This window comes from Vidua chalybeata, chromosome 7, assembly GCF_026979565.1.
Source record: "Vidua chalybeata isolate OUT-0048 chromosome 7, bVidCha1 merged haplotype, whole genome shotgun sequence".
NCBI lineage: Eukaryota > Metazoa > Chordata > Aves > Passeriformes > Viduidae > Vidua > Vidua chalybeata.
The window spans coordinates 19,008,072-19,034,671 of record NC_071536.1 but is presented as its reverse complement, the minus strand read 5'-3'; the positions used below and the strand labels follow the sequence as shown (position 1 = coordinate 19,034,671).

General features: G+C 35.9%; 1 protein-coding gene across 6 annotated transcripts; it reads right to left on the bottom strand.

The window, feature by feature from the left end:
* Positions 1 to 3,915: 3,915 nt before the first annotated feature.
* METTL8 (methyltransferase 8, methylcytidine) lies at positions 3,916 to 26,555 on the bottom strand. 6 transcript variants are annotated; one of them, XR_008431758.1, is made up of 13 exons: positions 26,270 to 26,453; positions 25,923 to 26,018; positions 25,680 to 25,792; positions 21,969 to 22,124; positions 17,512 to 17,603; positions 12,327 to 12,718; positions 11,709 to 11,758; positions 9,142 to 9,205; positions 8,670 to 8,809; positions 6,682 to 6,788; positions 6,520 to 6,585; positions 5,563 to 5,805; positions 3,916 to 4,290 (listed from the first exon to the last, which is right to left on the bottom strand). XR_008431758.1 is itself a non-coding variant. In XM_053947180.1 (12 exons), the coding sequence occupies exons 2-12, from the start codon at positions 25,977 to 25,979 to the stop codon at positions 5,618 to 5,620; spliced, it is 1,425 nt and encodes a 474-aa protein (XP_053803155.1). In that variant the 5' UTR covers positions 25,980 to 26,018; positions 26,270 to 26,453; the 3' UTR covers positions 5,503 to 5,617. The 6 variants fall into 6 exon arrangements, 5 of the variants coding, with proteins under 5 accessions (XP_053803155.1, XP_053803156.1, XP_053803160.1 ...); XM_053947180.1 differs by lacking the exon at positions 3,916 to 4,290 and having other exon boundaries at positions 5,503 to 5,805; XM_053947181.1 differs by lacking the exon at positions 3,916 to 4,290 and having other exon boundaries at positions 5,503 to 5,805; positions 9,142 to 9,202.
* Between the last annotated feature and the right edge of the window lie 45 nt (positions 26,556 to 26,600).

Sequence of the window (26,600 nt, the reverse complement as noted above, 5' to 3'; positions counted from 1 at the left end):
TTTTATGCCATTCTCACTTTGTCTATCATTCAATTCCCAAAGCTGTTTTCATATGAAAATTCCTAGAGACATGAAAAAAACTTCACTATCTATTTTTACTGCATCTTTTTCTTCTCACTGAACAGGACACACTACAGAGAAGACTATACATTGGATTTATGCAGTAGCTATAGAGCATTCTATTTTTACGTCGTACTTAAATACATACAACAACATACTTGGTTGTTTTTAGAACTAGGAGTATACACCAAATCTGTTTTTTAAATGAATTTTAAATTTCATTCAAAACACAGGAATGCCTGGATTATTCTAAATCTAATTATTTACCAAATTGTATATGTCATCTGTGGGTTTTAGCCTTATTAAGCTAATTCACGTGCTTCCTTAATCTTTTGAGTTCCCTTCAAAATTGTAGCAACCCAATCAATAAAATACCCTCTGAAAATGAGACTATCTTGTTGCTAACTCCTTTTTCACAGCAACAATTGACAAGATAGCTTTAGCTAACATTAAGTATATAAAGCTTCAAAACATGGATATTAGCTTTAATATTCTTGACATACATTATAGCTCAAGTAAGCGAAATTTTCAGCCTCTTGGATAAGTGCTCCTCTGCAACCATAAGTGTTTTAAAATAACAAAACATATTCCATCTCTAAATTGCTGTGATCCCAGATGAAGCCTGTTCTGCTATTTTTTTGTAAGTTTTATTTCTATGAATTTATACAAATTCATTATAAGTTCTGTTGAACAGATGCAAGTATAACAGAAACTGATATTGGGAGGCTCTTCACAGTAATAATCTGCAGATATTGTCTTGATTTAAATGGGACATCATCAGAACACATGGAGTAAATTTAATTGTTCTACCTTGATTGCCCACAATCAGGATACAGACACTTCTGTTATTCTCTGGTATTTGCTTCCCAGGAGGATAGGAATGTAGCTTCTGTCACTATAGGATTCTACTTGAAAAAGGTAAAAACATTGTTCCCTAAGGAGAAAGCAAAAGCAGGTGTATCACACACTTGCCTGCACTGTTGAAAACATGTGCGTAGCACATACAAACTACAACAAATGAAACATTCAATCTTTTTAATATATTGAAATGCATTGTGCACATATGGATGAAAGAGAAAGCCTGTAATATTCCACTAAGATGTGAAAATACATTACCATTTGGGAGAATAAAAACTTCAAAGATAGGTCTTTCTACCTCCAGTCCTTATACCAATTGCTCTGTTTATCCAGATTTCACCCTATTTTTGTGACAAATAGTCCCCTTTCTCTTCTCGCCACCTCTATTTTTTAATTTAAATAATTAATTAATTAAATTTCATTCATTTTTAGCCCCAAGGTCCTCACCCTGCCTCACTGTATCCTGTTACAAATCTTCTCCATAAACTGTGTCCATAGTGTGCTGTTCCTTAGTTCCCTGTTGTGCATTTCATTTTTCTTGGTCAGTCTCTCCAAGATTGGTTCTCACCCAAGCTCCTAGAGCAAACACTCACTCCCTCTCTTGCTTGCCTTTGAGCTACATCTTCATTTTTCTCCCCTCTTGCATATATGGCTCTTGCTTTCAAATCAGGCAAGTTCTCCTTGTAGTTGCTTGGTACTAGCAAGAGTTGAAGGATGATCACTCAACAGAGAAGTTTCCTTCTCTGCTCAAAGCCCAGTCCAGTCCTCTATGCCAGGTGGCATAGGAAAATGAAGAACCTGCTAAGACACCCATGGCAACCCATGTAGTTCTGACTACATACAAAGTGCAACTGCCTATAGGAGACTTACCTTGTCTTTCCTTGTGGCAAAATTCTGGATGATCCTTAAGAGAAGGGGATCTGGCACATAACTGATGGGAAAAAAAAACCTCATGTCCCATCCTTGTTCCAAACGTGGAGAGAAGTTTACATATACTGAAATGCAAAGTGAACTGTATTATTAACAATAGCAGTGTTTAATATTTTTGCAACATGTATATATGTTTTATTTCCAAGGTTGTTCAACCACCCATTATGAAGATGCTGTATGGAGAAGAAGTGGTTTATACATGAACTATTATCATAGACACTATACCCGTATTCAAGGATAGGTTGGGTGGGACTTTGAGCAACCTGGTCTAGTGGAAGGTGTCCCTGCCTGCAGCAGAGGGATTGGAACTAGATGATCTTTAAGGTTCTTCCAACCCAAACCATTCTGTGATTCTCTGACACTTGACTTAAAATTACTAAAAAATGCAGTCACCACCACTATATGTAATTTAGCATCTATACAATTCATTGTATTCACACAAAAAGAAAAAGCAATCTGTAGATTGTAGAAGGGAAAAAAATCCCCCCTTTTTCAATTCTAACAATAACTCAGCCAGGCAACATTACTGCAAATATTTGTGTATATAGCTCCTTGGGAAACTGCTCAGTTGTCCATTACACATAGGAAAAAGAGGAAACAAACCATATGTCAATAGATCAAAGAGCACACTGGAACAGTAAGTAAAGTTCACACCACAAATGAAGTAGCAGAATTTATGTTAAGTTATTTCCACCATTGTTTAATACAAATTCTGAGGTTGATTACTATAACTTTTTTGTCGTTATAAACTAGCAGAATCAGGAGATTAGCTTTGCAGTTTCCAAGACAATAAACTTTTCCCTAGTGTTCCTAGAGTTCCTCCTCATCATGCCTGCATTTGGCTGTCCTCTTCAGATTTGGTGGATTTGTGAATGTGGCACAAGGCACATTCTAAGCCTTTTTCTTAGCTTTGGTTTTGCTACAAAAAAGGCAAATGTTTGTTTTATATGAGCCAATTGTTATTGACTAGATACTTCAAAATTAGTGTAGGAAAAAAGTTGGTCATTTTCTTTACTTTTTAACTGCCTCACACTTGCTTAAAAACTAAGCAAGGTCTAAACCAGTAAGTACCATGTACATCTGGGCAGAAAATACATGGTATTCATAAAACAAGCCAAAGCCAATGAAGCCGAAGCTCAGTTCTAGCAAGACTATCTTTCTCTAATTGCCATTAGGAATCCATGCTTGAAACAACCAAAAAAAATCCACAAAAATTGAAGAAAATTTGTAATTACAAATTAAAATGTTTAGTATCTATAGAATATGTATAAATTAATTCTAGGTACACATCTGATTAAAGAATCAACTTCATATGTCAAAAGTGAAAATTAAGTGTATTTTTCTATATTAATAAACTAGTTTATCTTTCCTCCAGAAATTAATTAACACTAAGCTGTTTTAAACTGCCTTTCCTATATAGATGTCTGCATCTTTTTTTCTTCTTTTATTTCAGTAGTCCTTCTTGCTTAATACAGATAATTTGAAGTGTTTTAAAAACATGTCTTTGATTAAGCTTTCTGAAAACTGAAATGTCATAAAGCCAAAATACAGAAAGTGCTACTAAGATTCAAAAGTTCTTATAGGGAATTATGCCTTTTTCCATATCCCCTTCTGTGAATCTTACAACTGTTCAGACAGTGGATATTCTACACTAAAAATAGTATCTGATCTTACTACTTCCAAATCAGGCACTATTATTCTAAAAGAGGCAGCCAATACTTGCACTGTAAATTGTGCAAGAGAAACAGCTGATTTTGCTTAAGGCAAAATTCAGGGTTTGTTTTTTGTGATATCACACTTTTGTTTAACTAACAACATAGCATATTAAAATCTTGCCAGAATCAATATAGCCTCGTGAGTGCCAAAGCAAACATTACATTAGCCTCTACAAATGGAAAATTTACATCACACACACGAATAAGTCTGCATGATGCTCAAGAACTTATCATCATCACTTCCCTGGAAAATTCTACAAGTGAAAATGATGTGTGCTAGCTAAGAGCTATGTATATTCAGAAGTCACAATTAATAAAACAGAATAGCAACATATTTAAAATATAAGGAGACATTTATTTATATTTTCTATGAAGATGCTACAATCTCTTAGGGCTTTAAGAAATACAGCTGTGTTTTAACCTTTGATTTATGCTACAAGTTTTATTGCAGTTTACAGTAATGCTATTGCAAACCAAAGCTTCCTAAGCCTCTTAATTCATAAAACAGTATCTTCCTCTAATGGGAGCTTCAAATAGATCAAAAATGCAGGATCAGACCTCTTATTGCAACTCATTCTTGAAACACATCTGGGTTAAAGGGGATGAAGATATTTGGCATCCCTGTTTAGAAAATTTAGGGTTTTCTTCCTAGAAGACCATCAGTCCTCCTTAGCTTAGCAACTAATAACTTGCAAAAAGATCAGCTGTGACATGTTTACCCTTCAGCCTAAAACAAAAGCAACAGAAGAGACTTTGAGTGTCACTGTATTAATGGCATTCAAAACTACATGTTATAGTTTACACACCCTTGTTAAAATAAAGAGATTTATTTTATTCATTCACCTTTTTCTTGTTCTCTCCTCCTTGTGGCAAAGTGATTTAAAATTACATTTAAATAGCAAAGTGGCATAGTGGAATCTAAATATGAGCTCAACAGCCTCAGCATCATGTTCTACATTTGAAAACAGTGCTTGCAGTTCACTTTTCTTCTTAAAAGAATTTGAAGTACTAAAGGACAGGACTAGTCCTATCCTTTACTATATCCCCACCCAGTCAATAAAAAATACTGTGTTTTTTCTTTCTAATATAGAATCCTTATAAAGCAACTTCTTTTTGTAAACAACAACAATATCTCAGCTGCCAGGTAGATTACTATTCTTGTATGATTACATTAACCCATAACACTATTAATAAAGTGTATTTAGGACTACTGTTTCTGCTTCTCCCTCTAGCGTATCTAACATATCATAAAAATAATGTTTGTATTTATCCAGACAACTATCCAATAATAACTATTTGATTTCAGAACTGTTTTGGCATTTTGGTAATGGTTTTCTACATGAAACATGTGCAGTTTACAACCTAGAGCACTTTAAGTGTAATGCATTGCATTTGAATTTGGCATGTTCCTTATGAGCATGTAGATGAACAGTGGAGACAGCATATTAAATCAGTCACAGTGGAGGACAAAAGTCACTGAGTAATCTGGTATGTATACATATCACATGCAGTTAGTGTGAAATTACAGCTACATGCAAATTGGAAAAAGATTTTTGTCTTCATCATTTATGCAGCAAGAAATTTCCCTTCAAAGGGGAAATACAATTGTAAGACACAATGGTTGAAAAGGATGTGCCTCAGAAATTAACACAGTGCAGCCTGTAATAGTGAGAACAGATACTCTGTTTCTCTAAATCTCTGAAACAATTATGCTTCAGACTAAGCTTTTTACATACTGTGAATTTCAACATGAATGAGGAATCTACTTATACTTATTGACTAGTCATATTCAAAGGAGTAAAATAACGCCTGGTCACAGTTATTAAAAGATTATTGCATATAAAGCAGAAGTCAGAAATGGCCTTTATTTCCCCCCAGATTTTCCTCACATGTATGTATTTAGGAAGAAAAGGAAGTCGGAGAAAGGTTTTCAGTTCAATACATTTATTGAACTTTTTTATACTTTTCAGTGGCTAACATTTACTGAAAATACACATACTTAAATTTGCTTCAGTTTCTGAAGTTCAATTCTGTATTGCATTTCTGGAGTACAGTTATTGACAAGGGTGCCTTTTGGTGTTTTCTTCAGGATTATGCAGAGATAGCAATGGTTTTTGGAACTTGCTTTGTATCCAAACTCGCTGCATTTTCACTTTTTTCTTTCTGTTTACTTGTAATCGCCGATCAACTAAATTCTGTACTTCAGTTAATCCAGCCACGGTGAACATGTTCCATACCTCATCTATTTTTTCAGATGAAGAATTATTGCAATTAAAAAGAAATCATTTGTAGAATTTAGTAATTACCAACCTGTAGTTCAATGAAAGATGGAAGTAAATCTGTTTTGCAATTTGAAAGCTAAAGGACACTGCCTGTAATAAGGCTTTTGTTAGACATTCATTTTCACAGCTCTTGATTTATATTGCAGTAAAAACCATTATGTTGAGGCCCAAACCACATTATTACTCACAGCATCCATATACACCTTTTCTTCACAGGGTTCAAGATGCCACAGTTGAGTAAACAGATGTATGCCATTTGGACACTGTTCACGTACTATCAAGATAAAGCTACTTCCCCTGACAAATGACAATCTAGACTTTTATGCCATATATAGCTACAGACTCTCCTTCCAAGCATGTTTACCTCAATTTCAACAGAGAAGTCATGTGCATGTTTAAATAATAAAATTTGAGCATACAATTACACGCAGGTTACTTGAAGAGAAATTTCCAGTGATGTCTGTAAGCAACCTTGCAGGACCCCAAATAGAACAAGTGTGCACACAAAGGAAATTATTTTCTTACAACAGTTAGCTTTGTGATTTTTAAAAGCAGAGAATTTTTAAAAAAGCAAATAAAACCTTCTTTAAATTTATGTTTTAAGATGAGCTTTCATAATCCAAATCACCTTGAGAAACAGTCAACCCATTCTATGAAACCGTAACATTCCATACCTTTGGTAAAGAAATATACTCTGGTTCCATCTCCTCTTACATAAAAATTTTCTGACAAGCAATGACCTAAGAAATTAGAGAAGTAATGAAAAAGGACATGTCACATTTTTTTCCGTAAGGAGCTGAAATGAACAGTGAAATACAAAACCATTCAGGAGTTACCTTCTTTAAAGCGAAGTTGAGCTGTATCATATCTTCCGTAGTCTCGAAATAACAACATTCCTCCAGGCTTCAGTAGCTTAGCCAACCTATTTACAACCCCTTGCATCCTTAGAGAATAGATGAGATGCTGGTGAAGTTTGCAAACATAAGCAATCAAGTTTGCTGCCACAGACCAAAAAGGCAGCACCACCTAAGAATAAGAGACTGTTCAGGACAGTAGTTGTGCACAGAATTACAGCCTTGTCTATATAAACAGAAGTTTTGCACACACAGAAAGACGTTTATGTGCACAGAAAGTGAAAGTGCTTTGAGAAATTTCATCCAGCAGAACTAGAAGGCATTAATTATACAGCTTGAAGAAAATGTAATACTTCTAATTCTGCAACCAAACTTTAGAGGTGCCTTCTAGCAGAATTAAGTGTGTTAAAAATTGACTACAAGAGTAGCAATTTTCAAAAACTAAATACAACAGCCTAGAGAGAAATTACTAAGTAACAATTTTCTGAATATAAATGTCTCCCTCTCACATGTATTTTCCATCTTTTCAAAGTACGTAAGTTCTGCACTATGATTCCCTTGGTTTTCTTTTTCATTTCCCACTTTCAAAGTTTCCAGAAAAAAATGTATACTGAGCAAGATGAATCTGGATCACATTTTCCTTTATGCAGTCATTTTAATTCTTTGAGATGGCAGTAATGACTAAGACATCTTTGGAAAGTGGGTCTCAAAACACAAATAATTACATGAAAATCTCTGTTTGTGTATACACACATGCACACAAAAGCATCCATGTCAGCCCTGGGGAAAAAACACCCAACCCAAACCAAAAATGACAACCTACCTCCCTCAAAAAAAAAAAAAAAAAACCCAAAAAAAAAAAAAAAAAAAAAAAAAAAAAAAAACCCACAAACAAACAAACAACAAAAAGAAAACAAACAAAACAGAAAATCAACCACAAAAACCTCAAATGTATTCTTAAGAGACTAATAGGAAAAGATCCACAGAAATTCTGACAGAACATCTGATTACTGCTTCTACAGGAACAGTGACTGAATGAATCACTGTTGTCCAATTTCATTCTGGTAGCATCACTGGAGTTACAGAGATCTGAAGTCTCCTGATTGAACTGTTTTTGAAACCTGGACCATGGTGTGACTCGTGCTCATCTCTGAATAAACAGAAAGGAGAAATATCCTATACAGGGAAGGTTTTTCTGTATAAAGCTTATCACTAGTAGCAGGGAAACAGTTCACAGGCAAATACTCCTCTGTACACCAAGCCCATTTTAATGACATTCTTGAAGTAATAAATGTATTATCACACAAACAGCATGTAATTCCCTTCATATAACCTAGTTAGAGTCAAAAAGTTTAACTTACATGCCCTCTTTTACATTTTTTTTCATTGAAAAAGGTCATGTTCACAATAAGCCATCCTTAAGTCATAAAATTTGGTTCATTAGATATCGAGAGGCATTAGCAAAGGCTAACAGTACTCAACACCATACATGAAAATCCAATCAAATGTTCGTAATCCAAACGAGTTACAAAATTATAGATGCATTTTAGTTTAAATGGGCTGCATGTAAGCATTTGAATGTGGCTAAATCAGCCATCTAAGTCCATATCAACATATGGTAAGGTGTTAAATCATGAATGTTTGGTTTTGATCACTAAAAATAACAGCCTTCTAGAAGACTGTCAATCTGGTTTTTTAATTTGCCTTTTTTTGAATCTGTCACTTCTAGTAGAGATGTACTTAGTTACAATATATCCCTTGTATTTTGATGGAGACTGGAGACTCATTAATTCTAATTAGCCTGACCAGCTTTTCTCCTGAAGCCTGAAAATGGCAAACAGCATTTAAAATACCTTATATATGCTATAGCTTATTGAATAACAAAGATTCATCATCTTTTGCTATAATTGAAAACCTTCAGTTAAAAAAGAGATTTAACCCATTTGCTTTGCCCTTTAGTCTTCATTTACCTGTCAGGATGAATAGTAGAGAGCACAAAGACAAGGAGAATGACATCCAGGATCTCATCTGGAAAAGGATAGGGTAAAGCATCATCACACACATCATGAACAAAGGCAGAACACCAGGCTGAATTGTAGGACGAATGTGCCTGTCAGGAAAAAGATGAAAAGAGGCACAGAGAGAACAGTAGTAGTTAATACGTTTACTGTGACTCAAGAAACATTTTTTCTTCAATTATTCTGCATTGTAAAACATCTCATATAAAAGCCTATTCTGTCCGGTATCTTACTCAAGCTGAGAAGCAAGCTCACTGATGGTATTCATTCCTCTCTGCATACAGTATGACTTTGTTCTTTGGAATATTGAAAACTTCAGGTAAAAGTTGTCAAAGCCATCACATTCTTTTTCATGAAGATGGCTTCCTGGCAGCCTCCTGAATTACAGGCTTGTAAGGTACTCTAAAGCAAGTGCATGAATTACCTTTACCAGCTCCACTGCTCCTGAAGCAAAATCACAACAGTATAGAAAGGTTCCAGGTGTACTGCTAGGAAAACAAAACCAACATCAGTTAGAAAATTATTAATGTGTAAGATGAAAGTCTATATCAGTGTTCATGAAACTTCAGAGGGTCCTCTGGGGCTCTCCACAGGTTTGATCAAGCATGCTTTTTATTGATGTCTAGCACATGGAAAGCCACATAGGTTGTAATGAACCAATAGGGCAGACAAATCATAAGAATACCAACAGACAGCTAGTACAAAAAGAATTATAGTCTTGTCTGGGAGGAAGCAAAAAGGAAAAGAAAAAAGGTCACAGAGGGCTGTCAGAACTGATGACATTGTCCAGGTGCTGTAATGCATAAATGCACATTAAAAGGTCACATTTTCTTACAGGAGCACTGCATTATTAGCCCATGCATGCAGTTTAATTAGCAATATGATTTGGGCAGGGATGGAGAGTTGCAAAACTCATCCAGTTCTATAGAAGTTTGGGGTTCCATATATCATCTTGCTGTTCTTTTGATTTGATTAAACATTATTGGTTATTGTACTCCATTATCTCCTTTGTTTTCCAGCTAGGATGAATAAGAATTTCCTGTACCACTGTTTTCCTTTCTCTTCTCATCCAAGACTCAGCCAGCTGCAAATTTCCTTGTACCATTCATCAGATATTAGTAATTTTAGGGAAAAGTTTTTTCACCTCTGAAGGATAAACTGAGAAAGCTACTCAAAACTCACTAAGAGATGACCTCACGATCAACTCATGATCAATTTAATTAATTAAAAATATATTTAAGATTTTGGATAGATGGCTTCTTTAGAAGGGAATCAGTAAACTCTGCCAGTGCCTTTAAGATCTCACAGTATACACAGCTAAGCTAGTGACTCCTGAAGGCTCAACAGGAGAATGCTTCTGCAACAAAATATACTCCATGCTTGTTTGGTTTGCTGAGCAAAACCTTTATCAGCTCAGTGACCACCATGAAAATTGATGAATTTACATATTTATTATGAATGAGGACAAGCAGCCAGGCTTTGGACCCAGTCTGTCCCTTGGGAAAGGTTAAGCTGATTACCTAATAGACTTGTTAGAATGCTGGGGTTTTTTGGTGGTTTTTTTTTTTTTTTTTTGGAGTAGGAACCATGTAAAAAGTCCACTTAAGACTTGGCTTGATCTGGATGTTTTCATGACACACTGTATTAAAAAGCACTAACTTAAATTTTAAGGGAGGCAGGGAGAAGAGGTTTAAGAGTTACATTACTAACCTTAGTGAAATTTTCTTTTGTAGCCAGGGTACACTTGTTTGACATTGACTTGTTTTTATATGCATATAAATATATGCAGATAGATATATTCTTTTATATGCATATAATTGCAAGAATGGCAATTTTTATAATATTAAATTCAGAGTAAACCCAACTGTTCTATAATGCCAAGCTTGCTTAGAGATAAGAGATTTTTCCATTAGGTCATATACAAGACAAACAAGCAAGCTGCTCAATGTCTCAACCAATGTGATTGACTGAAGGATTTACACATGAATAGAGATCTCCAGGAAGAATACCTAACTTGTAGATTCTTAATTATCAGAAATGCCTATCTATGACTAATGCCTCCTGTGAGGAAAACACAAAAGTTTGTCTCATCTTTTTCAACACAGCCACACCAATATCTTTTCCTATATAGGGTTCCTTTCAAAATTTTCATATGAAACCAAGCTCTCCTTTTACTACAGGCTGTCTAAACAAAGCATTTGTTGTGGGATGAAGATGCATTGATAACACATAGAGGTTTCATGTACGACCCTGGTTCACCACTCAATTCCTCCTGCTGTGTTTCCATATCTGCAAAATGGAGTATTTTTGTATAATGGTGAGACTAGCAATCAGAATTCATTTATAGAATAATGAATTTTGTTGTTCTCAAGCTCTTAAAGGCATGAATAAAAAGAAATCTATTTCAACCCTTGAAACATACATAGCCTTTCCAATAAAACCTTCTTGCCTACATGGATGGGAGGACAAGCTGTCATAACAGATTTTTCTAAAACTGGAAGCTAAGTGGATTAAGATGTTTCAATGAATTAAGTAATGTGATACAGAACTTGTGCCTTGACACTAAGACCACAAGTAATGTAACAAATATGCCAGCCAATTCAGAAAAAAATAGAACTTCTTTCCAGTAGATCACATGCCATTATCTATGGTCTCTATAATTTTGGCCTTTTGAAGAGATACATGGTAACTTTAGAGTGAACTAGAAGACAAGAGACTATTTCACCCTCCTGATTAACTACAAGAACTCAGCCTGAATGCACCCAAAGACAAACTTTGTCAGCAAATAAGATCCCCCAAGACCAGGTGGAGCAATATGAGGAGTACCCTATACTGATGTTACCAACACTATTTGTGGTTTTACAGACTAAGAATCTTAGCGCTGTAAAAGGGTTTACTCAACACTTCCTGCAGCACTGATCCAGCACCAACATTTGGTGAAAATGAAGGTATGAATACAACATTCATATTTGGAAATCCAACACTATTTACCATAGAACTTTCAGAATAGGAAAGACACTGTTTCCAGCTCCACAACCAACCTAAAATCAGAAGAGAAAGATAAAGTTAAAATAAATGAGCAAATAAAACCTTTTTTTTTTGTTATTTTTGTCTTAAATTAGCTGGCCAGTAGGACCCATTACACTTGAAGGTATGCTGGACAGAAAAGGTATAATCATCTAATACCACAATTCTCGAATCGTGTACATGATCACATTTCTCCCCAGCATCTTTCTAAAGTTAAGAGAATCTGTCTCTCAAACTGCATAAGAAAATGCAATATTCTGGTCCAATTTCACCATTTGGCAAGAATGCAGCAAGTACTTGTACTTTGAGAGAAAGCACTTAAACTCACACCTTTCCTTAGGGAATAAGAAACCTGACTTTCAATGAAAATGGAATCTGACAATCTAGCCCTATTCTGATTTGGGAAAAACTTTAAAGGGAAAACCAAGTCCAGATTTAGGTTTCTCTGAAAGTTTCTGCCATAAACAAATGTAGTATGTAAAATTCCAAAGGCTTGCTTTCTTGATACTTAGTAAGGGTCTTAGATTTTTGAGTAATTAAGTGGAGTTTTGTATGATGGGCAGAACATCTGCAGTGCATTACCTCTAATATTCGGTAAGTGGCATGACAGCCAGGGAAGGATTCTACCTGGCCAAGTTCTTCTCCACGGTTTTTACCTTGAGGATTGTCAGTAAGAGCTTTTACTTGATTTTTATTATATAAATATCCTTGTACAGCAGTAGAACCAGATCCATAATTTTTCTCCCAGTATTTTTCTCCTTCTTCAAACATTCCATTTTTGAGTGAAAAGCTGTTGTCATTATTTATTTTTGTGTGTTCCAAAGATATTTTTTCTGTTTTGAACTCTTGTCTCCTTTTTTCTGGAAGAATTTCTGGAAACTCCAGAAACAGCCAATTGCGATCCTTGAAAAAGTTATTTTTATGTGTCTTGTAAAATTCATTCCAGTATTTACTGGCTTCTCTCTCATATTTATCTGAAATTAAAACAGAACAAAACCTTGGTGAATATGAGCTTAGCGAGAAAATACTCTAAAGCAATATATAATTTGGACCTCATATATACAGTTTAAAAATCCACAGTTCCACACATTGTACATTTAAATTAAAACACATGGATATTGTGTCTCACCTTAACTTGTGCTCAAAGTAACTCCTATGAAGGTTTAATTAGATTTTATATCAATTAGGAAAGGGTGGACAGGCTTACAGCATGTTTTTTAAAATGTGCTGTAGTGACAAATTTGGTGTAGTGACACCAAAATATGCAATCTCAAGATTCTTAGAGAAGCTTTAATGTCTCAAATTACAAAAACAATGTATCTTTTCAATTATTTAAGAAATAGTAAATTGAAATTCCTTCACGCTTTATGAAATTCTGTAATCAATTGCAAATCTGTTGGTACCTCATCACTTATTAAAAAAAATTCCAGTTCTGTGAACTGGACTGATAAATGCTACTGCATAGCAAATAGACCATAATTCACTTTTAAGCATTCAACAATACAGAAGGAACATACTTGCTTTCTTATTTTCAAAACACTTCAGAGTCCTACAACAGACTTTTGTGTTCACTTTTAATTGACAAAACATTCTAACTGAGTGTTAGAATGTCATAAAGTAGGACTGGAAGGGATTTCACACACTCAGGAAATTCATATCCCTTCTCCACAAAAATCTGTCCAACTTATTCTTGAAATACCACCTATCTCATACAACTTTCTTCAGCAATATATTACAGTCCTTAATTTTCTACAGTTTCCCACTACACCTTTTCCACTACCTAAGAACTTCCATCTTGCAATTAGATTGAGCAATTCTTGTCCCAGCTAGGGATCAAGCAGACAAAGCAAAGATTACTCTCTTTTCTCTTTGCAACACCTATTTACATGTTTGAAGTATTTTACTATGCCTCCATAAACAATCTCTTTTCTAGATTGTCTAAACCTAACGCTCTTCTTTTTGATTTTTAGACTTCTGATAATTTCAATTTTTCTTCTCTAGATTCTCTCCAATTGATTTACTACTTTTGAGTGCTGCATTCTGGCAAAGGCATTATCATTGCAGAGCAAAAGGAGTATTTTATGAGGCTTCCAGGTTGTAATCCTGTTTATAACTCCCAGCTTGCCATTTTGCAACAGCGTGACACTGCTGATTCAGCTAGTGATTCACCACAACTCTCAGATCTTCTTCTGCAAAATGACTACCAAGCCAATTGTTTCAAAACCTAGTTTGTTTTTTTTTTTTTCTCAAGGAATTATTCTGAAGCAATCTGCACTTATTTTTAGCAAATTTATATATTTCAGATTATTTTTTCCACCGTTTGTCCAGATCTTTATACATATTAATCCTGTCTTTCACCATACTTAAAACATGTTTTCACTTAGTATCACCTTCAAGTCTCGAATTTCCTGAGGCCACTAATGAAAATACCAAGCAGAACTGGACACAGAATAAAACACTCCTCTGCCCAGCACAGCCTTTCATTCTGAATGGATCTCTCTAGGCATTCATTCACCCAAAAGTAGTTTCATTAGCTCTCACTTGCCTAACTTGCTTATGAAAATGTCAAGTAAAACAAGTCAGAAGACTGACTAAGGATAAACTTCAGGACATCTGCTGCTTTTCCCTTATCCCCAGGGCTTGTAACCTTCTCCAAGAAGGAAATTAGCTTGATTTTACATTATTTATTCTTGAAAAAATATTTGCTGGCCAGTATTCATGTCCTTTGTTCTTCTGAACCCAATGTCTGCAAGCTCAGCTCTGGATGTACTCTTCCAGTATATTTCCAGGAATAAAAACCAATTATCTGATTCTTCTTTTTTTCCCCACCTCCTTTTTTAAAAAGCAAATATTCTCTTTTCTGCTTTTCCACTCATCCATGTACTCTATGGACGTACTTTGTAACCTGCTCTTTCTCACTTCAAGAACAAAATCTTTCCTCCTCCTCACTAGCACTAATTGTGCTAGTCACTGGACTGGAGCTAGCTAACCCTTTCAAAGGAAGGCTGATAAAAAGATAAGAATTACAGCTTTTCAATGTCTCTTTTGTTGATGGTCTTCCCTTCCTTATCCCTCCTAAGGACCAACCCAAATTTTTTTCCTTGTTTTTTCCCCCGTTATTTCCAAAGCATTAGCAGAACTATCTTGCTACCCCTGACATCTCTTGCTGCAAAAGTGTACCTCATATAATGTGCTGCCTTTCCCATTTTGTTCTCACTCACACCAACACATTAATTCTTTTAATATAAATGTACAGTGCACTTCTACTACTCTCTTTAAATCTTAGCATATTATTTCCTAAATTGCTACGGCTTATCAGAGATAAACAAGACAGAATTATCATTAGAGGCACAGACAGGCAGTGGGAAGTGGTAAGGAGGTGGCAGAATGCCTTGTCCCAGAAATCTGCATAATGTTTTAAAATTAACATTTAATACATCCAATTGTATTATTAAAGGGCAGGACCCAGCCGTGTAATTGTAATTGTACAGGCCTGTTTTATATTAAAAGTTCAGAGTAGACTGAGGTCATATATATATCAGATTTCAAATAGTTTAAGTTGCACATTTATAGGTTGCTCAGCTTCAGTATAAAAACCAAAACCCTTCTAGGCAAAAGACTCTTTAATTATTATCATCCCTTGCTATAGTCACAGTTTTCCTACAAGTCTGCTCAGAACCCTTGTACTTAAATTCACATCAAGTTTTCCAGATTTCAGAAATGAAGGAAAGAAATAGCTAAAGTCAGCCTTTCAAGCTATATTAATATGGAATGATATGGTTTGAGTGAAGGAACACTTTGCATTGTTGCACAGGTAATTCCTGTATCTCTGTGTAATAGCATGCATGCCGTATTATTAAATTTTTATTTTATTTTGTGTATTTAGTTACCCTACCCACAAAATATTCCGAAGCATGTAAAAATTACATAACTAAAAAACATATAAACTTCCAAGAAAAAAAACCAAAAAACCCCAACCAAAGAAAAAAAAAAAAAACACCAAAACAACAACAACCAAAAAAAACCACCAAAAAAAACAAAGGGAAAAACAAGAAAACACCCAACAACTAACCAACCAACAACAACAACAAAAAAAAAAAAACAAACCCAACACACAAACAAAAAAAACCCAAAAAAACCTTTACTTTGTCAATCAAATTTTCTCCATAACAGGATCTTCAACTGCTAGCAAGCATGCCTGAGAAGAAACTGCACATCTAATATGTAAATCAAATTCCTCTCATGAGTTCATTCAGTTACACTGCTCTTGCTTTAAAAAGGCTCACCAGAGCTCTTCTACTTTAGTAATCTAATAGCATTGTTGAAATCTGTCTTTTTTACCCTTACTGTAGTTTTCAAGGCTCCAAAATAACCTGCTCATTAGTCTTGGTCTGGTTCACTGTTTACACAAATAGGCCAAAATGTACTTCCATTTGCAGAATGAAGCTGAAGCTTTCTGAAGGAACACTACCAGCAATGCTCACCTATTCAAATTCTAAACAGAGGGGCATTCATAGGAAATGTCCTTGGATTCTTGTGTTTCATGGCAATAGACAAATGCCTGATTATTCCATTTCTCACCAGCACAAACTAACTTCTAATTGATTGTAGATGAAGAATGCAAGATTCAATGAGCACACAGCCACACAGCTTACTTTTCAATTATGAGCTCTTTTTCAGCTTTTTATACAAATCAAGTTAAGATATTAAATGTAATTTTTGAAAAACAAACATTGTACTCTTGTATGTAGATAAAGAATGTGAGAGGTAACAGAGAAAGGCAGGCTGACAATCTCAGAGTATTCACGGTGATGAAGGGTACACAATGCAAGGCACATTCTCAGGTAATCCAAATAAACTCCAACATGTGCCTTAGTTACAGCAAGGCATAGGATCATAACACTGTCTGACAGATTTACGACAGGCTAAGTAAACTGAGGCACAGGATATCCAAGAAACCACTTTCAGAATATCCTTCTAACAGAACAACAAATGAAGAATCCAGTCTTCTATGCTACTATCAAGTTGATATTCCAGCTTTAGCATTCATAACTACCCTAGAGTTTAGTCTATGGTTTAGTTTGCGAGTTTGAAACTAGAGCTATCACTCTTCAGAAACCCAGAATACATTACATTTCCTTCTGAATACAGGCACAAAATTCCTTAATCCCTTAGAGAGCAGACCATGCAGGATGTATTGGAACACCTTCCACACAAAGTGAACACATGGATTCCTGAAGCACTCCCAGCTCAGCCTGGCAAAGGCAGCAAGCTGGGACCAGCTGGGACCACTGCAACTTTCATGGCATTTAACAGAAATACGGTGCAATGTACAAACACGAGCTCTCTAAATAGTTCCCAAATCACTGAAAAGCGTTTGAATATTGTACATGGGAATCTTCATCCCCAGCACCCTAGCTGATTGCCAATTCATTCCCTTTGAGTCTGTAAAAGCCTTGTGTAGTAGGAGTTGTATTCTGGAAGACTGTGAAACAGGTCAGAACAACTGCAACATATTGATGCATGTGTTTTACACGGAGTCTACTGCCATTCTAATTGCAAAACTGTTCAAATAAGTGACTGTATTGTTAGGAAAAACACACTGTGAGATCCTTTGAGGCAACAAAGGGAAAAAAACAAAATTTAAAAATTTAGACAAAAAGACAAAAGAATGTAGAAATAAGAAGAGTGTTCCTGAATTATACAGCATCTTCAAATGTTTTAATAAAGAGCATTAAAAATGTTTATACCATTTGAAATTTGTTACCTTGGTCTTCTGATTGAACTTTCACAAGAGAGTTATCTGTTGCTTTTTTCTTGGCATTCTCCTCTTCTTCTTGTGACCATTGCATGTGGTCCCTGAAGAAGGCAATTGAAGCAACAGCTTTTCAATAGGGTTTTTCATAACATTTTTTCCCAGGAAAAACAGTCATGAATTAGCTACAGTGTCTCAAATACCTTTTTTAATTTTTTGAGTGCAAGCAAGTGACCACAAGAAGACTGACAGTTAAAATCTAAGTTTCACTGTATGATAGATAAAAATTAATTACTAATTACATAAAAGTCAAGTGATTAAGCAACATGTCCCAACTGCAGAGACTAAAGTAGAATGTATTTCTTTTATTAATAACAGGATTATATGTATCTTGCAAATTGAGTGTGTTTACAGGAGTGTATTTTGAGTATCCCATTAGAACTGTATTTAGATGAATACAATAAGAGACCTACCAACAAACACCCTAATGCAAGAAACATCTCACATTAATAGTGTTTATGATGAGGAACTATGGACTAGCAAAGAAATCAACTGTTCTGAAACAGGGAGCATAATCCACCTATTCAATTGCAATGGGTGGAATTGATGAACAGGATTTTACTTTTCTGAGGAATAGAGATAGGTAATATTTAAAAAAAAAAAAAAAAAAAAAAAAAAAAAAAAAAAAAAAAAAAAAAAAAAAAAAAAAAACCACCAGAATGAGACATTTGTAAGAAAAGTCAACAAGTGCTGCAATGTTTCCAAAGTCTATGCCATCTATACTTGTGTAAAGCAGTTACCTAAATGCTATCCATGGTCACAGAACCAAGCCCAGATCTGACCATGATAACTGAACTGCCTTCCCTGCAGATTCTGGTTTGGATCAGACCACAATGGAGAGTCCCCAAAAATGTGCTGCAGGACATTTTCAAAAGCCAATCAGCTGTCCCTCCAAACTGTCCAGTCTGAACAGATTAAATTAGATCATATAATTCAAGTAATCAATTAGATCCTAATCCTACTGAAATCAGCTAACTGAAAACTCATGACTAAAATTCCATTGGTTGCTATGGGAAAAGGAAGAAGGTGCCAACTTGAAAAGAGTTGATTGTCTCCAAAAGCTAATGAGCATCTTCCTTTTCCGTACTTGGTGACATATAGGTAATTTAATTCTTAGACCTTCACTGTTCCTCTTTTGTTAATTGTGGGAGACTAATTGGTATGTATCTGTCTGCTTGCCTCAGACTTGATTTCCGCCTCTCTACTGAAATATTTCTCGTTATTGTCCCCAGCAGGTTGCCTCTCCCCTTCTTGTATTTGTTCATATACCAAATGTTCCTGTGCAGTGTCATAGCTCTGACAGACATGCTGCAGTAGAATAAAACTGAGTGACCGAAACATTACCAGGCAGATATCCTCTTGGAAAGACTTGCTTCCCCCACTGCTATCACTGGTTTTGACCTTGCCTATTCCAAGGACTGAAACCAAGGACTATTCAGATGGCAATAATACACAGTCAGCCCTTCTGACAGATGACTTGCTGCACTGTAATCTTTAGCTGATCAATTTTAATCCATCACTGTGTGTCTGTCAGAGCCCTTAGGGGCTCTACACACAATACTAAAGGTGCCTGAAGCCCTCCATCTTCATTAACAGCCTTTTTTTTTTTCCTCCTTAGAAATTCATAAAGTCCCTTTTGGTGCTTTTGTAGAAATTTCTGTATGCTAGATCCCAAATAATACTGCTGCAGCACTTCTTGATCAAAATCTACAAAAGAGGGGACATTGCATTGTTCTTATAGCAATTATTTACATAGTATGGATGCTTCAAATGAGGCAGCTCCTTCAGCAATACAAGCTGGTAGGAACACAGGACACATCAGGACACACAAGAATTCTAAGCACAGAAGTGTTTAAATACAGAAGTGTTTTAAGCTGAACACTGAGAGCAGCAAAGCAAGCTATCCATTTTAACTACACCATGAACTGTTAACACGAGTAGGCCTGATATAAGATCAAACAATGCTGCTTTCAGTTCAGCCTATTCAACTTAGTCTTTTTCTGCTAACTTATTTGCTAACTTAGGGTTTAATTATCTCTGTGATAATGTGAAAACTGGTTCAATTACTGGCCTGAACAGAAGCAGGCATTTTTTGCTCCAGTGTTTAGCATCATTCATTACTTCTTTCTCAAAACAACAGAAAAGCACCACAATAGACATCTAAAGCATTAGTTCCCAAATTTAATTTACTTAGTATTTCTAGCAGGAATGGTAGCAGCTCTTGTCTCCCTGCCAATTCACACAAAAAGAATGCCACTTTATGAACTAACAAAGATGATGAGTAGAAAACAAAAGGACATCATACATCAGTGTTAGAGTAGATGAATCTCTCATGCTCACCCTGTGTAATCTATTTAGCACTACCACCACATCCTAATTCTCCTTATCTCCCAAGTGAGAACCCTGCCAATGCAATGAGCTTCAGAAACAATGACCTAACCCCCAGCATAGCCAGGTTCTTGATTTATCAAGACCATCACAACTTCCATGCACCTCTGCTTCAATTCAATTTCACCTGTTTTCCCATCTGAGCTACATAGATTCATCTGCAGATCCACTTTCTGAACAAACCTGTCTCTTCACTTCCATCTTCACAATCCATCCCAACCACGTGCATCAAAGTTTGATAAATCTATGTTAGACTGTCACCAAAGGGAAGCAGATAAAACCGAAGCTACACATGAATATTTTGGAAGAAAATTACAAAATAAACAAACAAACAGTTTGATCAAAAAACAATGTTACAGAAAAAGGGTGGCCCTTTTCTTAAAATCTTTTCCTCTCTTGATTATATAGCCTACATTTCAATCAGCATTTACACTGATTTTACATTTCATGTAAAGAATTTGTCCACCTAGCAGGAAGCACTAAGCCTGGAAGATGCTTAAGAACTACATTGCATATTGTTTTATGAAACACAAACTTTACACTCTTAACACAATAATCAGACAGCTTCCAGCTTCTTGACCAAGAAGTATAGCCAACTCCAAATTTAGCCTGAAAGTGGTAAGCGTTAGGGACCATAGCTTGGGGACATCTAGCTTAGAACTAACAGGGGACAAATCTAGTTGTGTATCGTAACTAACGAGTTAAGCCCAAATTTAAACACTAGAAAGACTAACGAAGATACTGGTTTATTAACAAGAAGAAAATCTTCTGTATCATATTCTTAAAAATTTTTATTCATCAGAATACTGATATAGAGATTTTTTTGAAATAAATTCTATTAAAAAGCAAAGTGGAATGATAAAATGGGTTATAAAAAATACTTAAAAAACCCTGGCAAGTTAAAAGCTAGTCCAGTAACCTCTCTGACAGCTAACAGCAGAGAGCACATCTGAGGAAAGTAAAAAAAAATTCAGATTACTTCTATGAATTCAGCTTAAGTCCTGAAATGTCACGTTACTCCTATGACAACCCATTGGTTATTGTTAGCCACATCCAGTCCCTTTTCCTAATTTTGCTAAACCTTTGCTCTGAAAAATGGTAACAGAATTCAAAAATACATTAAAAATTTTTAAGAAGTAATTTTTTGTATAACTTCTAAATTTCCCACTTTTCAACTAATATTCCTTGGGTTTAATGATAAATTTAAAGAATAGAAATTTCTGGTTTCCCAAATATCTTAGGTAGATATTTGGGAAACCAGATATTCTACTTTATAAATAGACTTGGATAATCTTCTATTTTTCTAATACTTTCTGTATCACTTAACTGTTTTGTGTTCATCTCCATTTCACAATCAAAAATCTTAGGCTTTTCTATCCCATTTTCCCCACTGTGTTGACTAGCATTCTCACTCTTTTCTGAGCACACATTAATCACAAAAGCACCTTTTAGAGATGGAGATGTTGCAAATCAGGGCAATTCTTATTATTGTCAGCATTTACACATTGATGTCTTCTCTGCTATTACACTGTTTATTTATGTTAAGATTTTATTTACTTTTTTTGATAATTGCACAGTGTCTGAAAATTTCTGCTGAATTATCTGCAAAATCTTCAGTATACCTTTAGAAGAATATGTGTAATTTACATGTTCCTTTCAAAATTATGTCAATTTTAGACTAGGCCACTAATCCAGTATGCAACGTTATTGTACCTAGAAACTTTCTGCCATTTTAAATAACATGGACTGTCTTATCTCTGCATCCTCTGTCTCCTAATTGATTACTGATCCATAATAATATTTTGCCTTTCACTCCTTGACTAACTATTTGCTTGGCAGCTTTTAACACAAGTGACTGAGGTTGTAACTGTCAGATTACTTGTGACAGACTCAGGTTTCCTCTAGTGCTACCTTCATATGTCTATTCTGGCAGCATCTTGTTTTATACACTCACAGCATTATTCATCAGAGTAAACAGTGTACAAAATTATATGAAAATCATCCATGAAGAAACATCTCACCACATGTTATGCTCAAAGACCTTAGAAGGATCAGTTAAAATCCGTGATCCGAGTGGAACCGTTGGTCGTCTATTACTTTGTTGCCTGTATTGCATCTTGTTTTTCCTCAGACATAAAGCAGAAAGCCTTGTAATGAAGTTTGTTGTGTTGAGAAACCTGAAAACACATTTAACTCAAATTACAGTTTTGCAGTAACACAACTGCTTATGTCACTTACATGAGAGACTGGTCAAATAACCAAGAACAGGTATCAGATTTACTAAAAATCATTTACTAAAATATAAATTCAAATGCTTTTTAAAGAAGTGGCAACATCCCTTCAGTCTGCTGAAAGCCCAAATAATCTCCAAGTAGGCTACTGGAATGAAACCAGTCAAAAGATAAATTACATGGTATCATTTCAAAGTGTATCAAGGAGGGGAAGGAAAAGAAATACACAGTAAAACAACCAAAGACTGATACTGTATCTTTACAAATGCAAGCAAGAAATGATCAGTAAAGAAACCAGTTCTTCTAGTGGCTACATACTGTTAGCAAAATTGACATTTTTCACCCCACTCATTTTCTTCAAAAGATTTCACTCTGGAACTGTGACTATGGTGTTATGCTTTTAAATAGGAAATTAAGTATCTTTTTAAAGTGTAAACATAGAGCACATAAAGCCTTCCAACATTTCTGCCATTTATTCTCCTCATCCCTGTTAACTGCTGTCTTTGAAATGTAATTGTTATACATGTTTAATATCCATCAGTGGAAATGACAAAGTGATTTTGATTTTTCTATTACATGTATAATTTTATCTTATATTGCTATATTTTACTTAGAATATCTTCATAAAGGATCAATAATGAAAGAAAACAAGTGCGTGTAGCTAATATTAGCATTTTTGGTGGGTTTTTTTGCGTATTCTTGTTAATGTAAGCTTTCTATGAGACAAGTAAAATGAAACCCTCCCCCTATTACTTTTTTCTCTTCTTGTTTTGCAATGCTGCTTCCATAAAAACCACAGATACAAAATTAATGCGCTAGAAACCCAAAACGTTGTTAGAAAAGAACAGGCATAAGACACTATTAGAAAACATTCTGCGCAAATTGGTTGCAAAACAAAGATTTCTATCTCAAGGAAAATAGCAGTATTTGATCACAAGTCTTGTACAGTGAATTGAAAATTATTAATCTGTCCACATCAATATAAAGATTGGCAAAGGAATTGCTTCAATTAAATGAACAATTCCTCATTTAACATGTACTTTTAAATGAATCATGCTTTAAAAAGGGCATTGTTTACTCATTTTAAGCCTAAAGAAAAAAACGGGAAAAAGATTAAAATTTCTTTTTATTTGTCAAAGTTTAAATAAAATGGAGTTTGCCTTATAGCTGACAATGCCAAATAAAATCACTGTTGATTTTGGCTGCTGAAACTGTAATGTTACCAAGACATGGAAGCATTGCCATACAGTGAAAATCTAACATTTAGACCTATTAAAAAATTCAAAACTTCTTCTAAAGAGAATGAGTTTATTGTATTTTTTTTTAATGCGGCTCAACAAGTAAAACTACTCCAATTTATACTTAAATTACTACAAGCTTTTATTGGTTTTTATTTGAAAATATGTATGCATTTTTTCATAAGATAATCCATAATTATTAACATATATGGGATATAATGAAATAATAATTATGATACATGAAAATTAAGACATCATGACAATTTCTGCAAAATGTGTAATTTACATAAAGGCATTCTTGTAAATAAAAACAAATAGAAAGTCCTCCAAAACCCCAAACCACAATCCAAAATTATTATTATTATTAAATTATAGAAATGCTTGGATAAAGATTCCATTATTACATTGCAAACTGTTTACAAATCCTCTTCCTCCCTCAATCATTTGAAAAAAACCTGAGTTAGTATCTTGCATTTCCTGTGCCAGCACTGATATTCACCATAAAATACAATGATTCAGCTGCTAGGCTCATCACATAATTTTTCTTGGCTTTCTAAACATCTCAATAAGAACATGAAAAGATGCACAGATGGGAACTATAGTCAGATGACTAAGATGATCTTACATCAGTAAAATCCAGATATGCAAGCCTTTCTATGAAAAAAAGCGAGCCTTTGAGTGATAGTTGAACAATTTTAGCAGATAAATTCTGAAAATGTAAGGCAAGTGGGGTAGGTGAGGAAGTTTCCTGTTGCAATCTATGTTAAATGTGAATGAACTCCCTTGGGACATGCATGTACATTCCTGAGAGTTATGTCATCCACAAATCATGAGATTAGTTGGCAACATGGCTACTAAAAGCTCAAAATGCATTAAACCACTTGTAAGCCTAAATCAAATTTTCTGAAGGGAGTCATTACTCGATTGTTTAACTGAAGTTTGTTAATGAAACAGGCAAACACCCTTTCTTGTTATCAGGTAAGATGATCATACCCTGAAGTTATGACAGCAAGAAATGTTGCCTGAAATAATTAGGAGTTCTTTCCCTGTTCACAGTCACAGTCAGGAATGCTTTAAGTTTGATTATTAATCAAAACAACTCAATATTCATATTTAAGGAAATTAACATAAAACTGAATTACAATAAAAATTATTAAATTTTGTAGCAGCATAACTATTTTTCAGGAAAAAACCCTTAAAGAAACAATGCACTCGATAACCATGCTGAAGAGCCACATGGAAGTCTTTGTTGCCCTGTGGAGCACTGCCTTTTAGACTTTACAGCTTTGTCATTGGTACAAGTACAGATCAGGTCCTCAGTTTAATTGAGAAATTTTAAGAAACAAGGAAACACAGCATCTTTAGTACAGCTTTGTGCAGGTGAACATGCAGAAGAATGCACACACATTAACTGCTAGCCAGACCTGAAGTTGGCTAATTAAATCAATTGATGTTGTCATTAAAACCCTGAGCAGTCACAGCCATAAAAGAAAAATTAGATATAGGAGAAAAGAACTGCTCTAAGATTTTTTAGCAGTGAATTACACCCCAAAACTTTTTAAACCACTTAACTGGTAAGTAAAATTCTTTTAAAGTATCAATTCTAAGTGAATAATCAAAGAAGGGTTTCTCGTTACCCTGCACACCCTCTGCTGGCTGCTACTTGCACGGGAAGGCAGAAAAAGGGAAAAAAAAAGAGCTATTGAGACTTTACACATATGTATGTATACACATACTTGCAGTGAAGTATGTGCTACTAAACCTCCAAATGCAATCACTTAAACTATTTTAAACATATTATCTACAAAATAAAGAATATTTAAATGTATTGCCTAACAAAAGATAATTTCTCTCAACACAAACTATGGGGTTTTTTTATTACAGATTATGAGAACCGGGATAGAGCAGCATGAATTTTACTACTGTCTACAGCGTATATTCAAGAACCTCATCCATTTACATTCTTGCAGGACTCTGGATATCCATGTGTACTTTGATGAGCTACAACCTGCCTTGCCAGCTCTGAAGTCACTGGTGATGCTGCAAATCCACCAGAGAGTATGCTCCACTTACTGCCCTAATCAGCTCTTTTAGAGCAACTGCAACCACTGTGTCTGCGTTTAGCTCCCTTCAAGCAATAATTGCAAAGCACCAGAAATTTAAAGGACTCTCTCTTTCCTTCATATCAGTGAAAATTCAAGGTTCCACTCAGATCCCAAAGAACAGATATGGGCACACAAAAAGATCAGTAACTTTTGATTACCCCATTTGGGTGCTTGGCCTCTGGCAAGGAAGAGAAACGAGTCTGTCCACAGACTTCAGTTGCTCTGCTGGCAAGTAGAGATTGATGACCGTGACAGCATTTGGGATGTAGCTCTAAAAATACAAAAAGGAAGTGTCATACATTTAAAGAAGTTTCTGTTGACCTTGGAGTTTTAAACTGGTTTCAACCAATCCCTTAAACTTCCCCCCAGGTCCGAGTACACTCAGTCCCACACTGCCGTACCCAAGAAGGCTCGCGGCTGGTGTCCAAAGGCTCGCAGGTGCCAGGCCGGGTGCTCATCCCCGGGAATGCCCCGCGCCCAACCCCGAAGGCTGAGGTCTACAGCAGGAACATTTTAAAAGAAAGAAGATACAAGTTTGTTCCCACTTCTCCTTAACTAGCTACCACTAACAAAACTTTCCTGATTTAATTGAAAAAACAACGGGTAAAGTGTTTCCATCTGCACGCCCCGCACGTCGAACGCCCGCATCGCTCAGCGCAGGATCGGCGGGGAGCCCGGCCAGGGCAGAGCTCCTGGTGCGCGGGCGGCTGCACGGTACCGGCCGGCGGCCGCTGCCGGCGATTCTCACCGAGCCCTGCGCAGCGCCTGCCCTGCCCGGTCCTCGGAGCGGTGCCTTATCAGCGCCAACGCCGCAGCGCACCGTACGGGAGGGTGACCCCGCTTCGCCGCCAGCCGCGGCCACCACGCGGCCGCCTCAGCCGGCCCGGCCCGCTCAGGAGCGGCGGCGGCGATCCGCGGGGCGCGGCGGAAAAACTACAGTACCCGGCGGGCCGCGGGGGAGGCGGCGCAGGGCTGTCCCCGCCTGGCGTCTGCGGAAACCGGAGCTGCAGCGGCTGGGGAAGCGCGGGGCACCCTCGGAAGGCCTCGGCTCGCCTCGCTCGGGAGTCAAGGAGCAAGGG

What these genes read in the sequence shown, in the direction of transcription:
- METTL8 (XM_053947180.1), bottom strand. Translation starts at nt 25,979, where the DNA reads ATGAGCACCCGGCCTGGCACCTGCGAGCCTTTGGACACCAGCCGCGAG. An exon ending in AGGCCAAGCACCCAAATGGG is followed by an intron (nt 22,125 to 25,679) that starts GTAATCAAAAGT and finishes ATGTGTTTTCAG; the next exon opens with GTTTCTCAACACAACAAACT. An exon ending in GAGCAGTGGAGCTGGTAAAG is followed by an intron (nt 8,810 to 9,141) that starts GTAATTCATGCA and finishes TTTTCCTGACAG; the next exon opens with GCACATTCGTCCTACAATTC.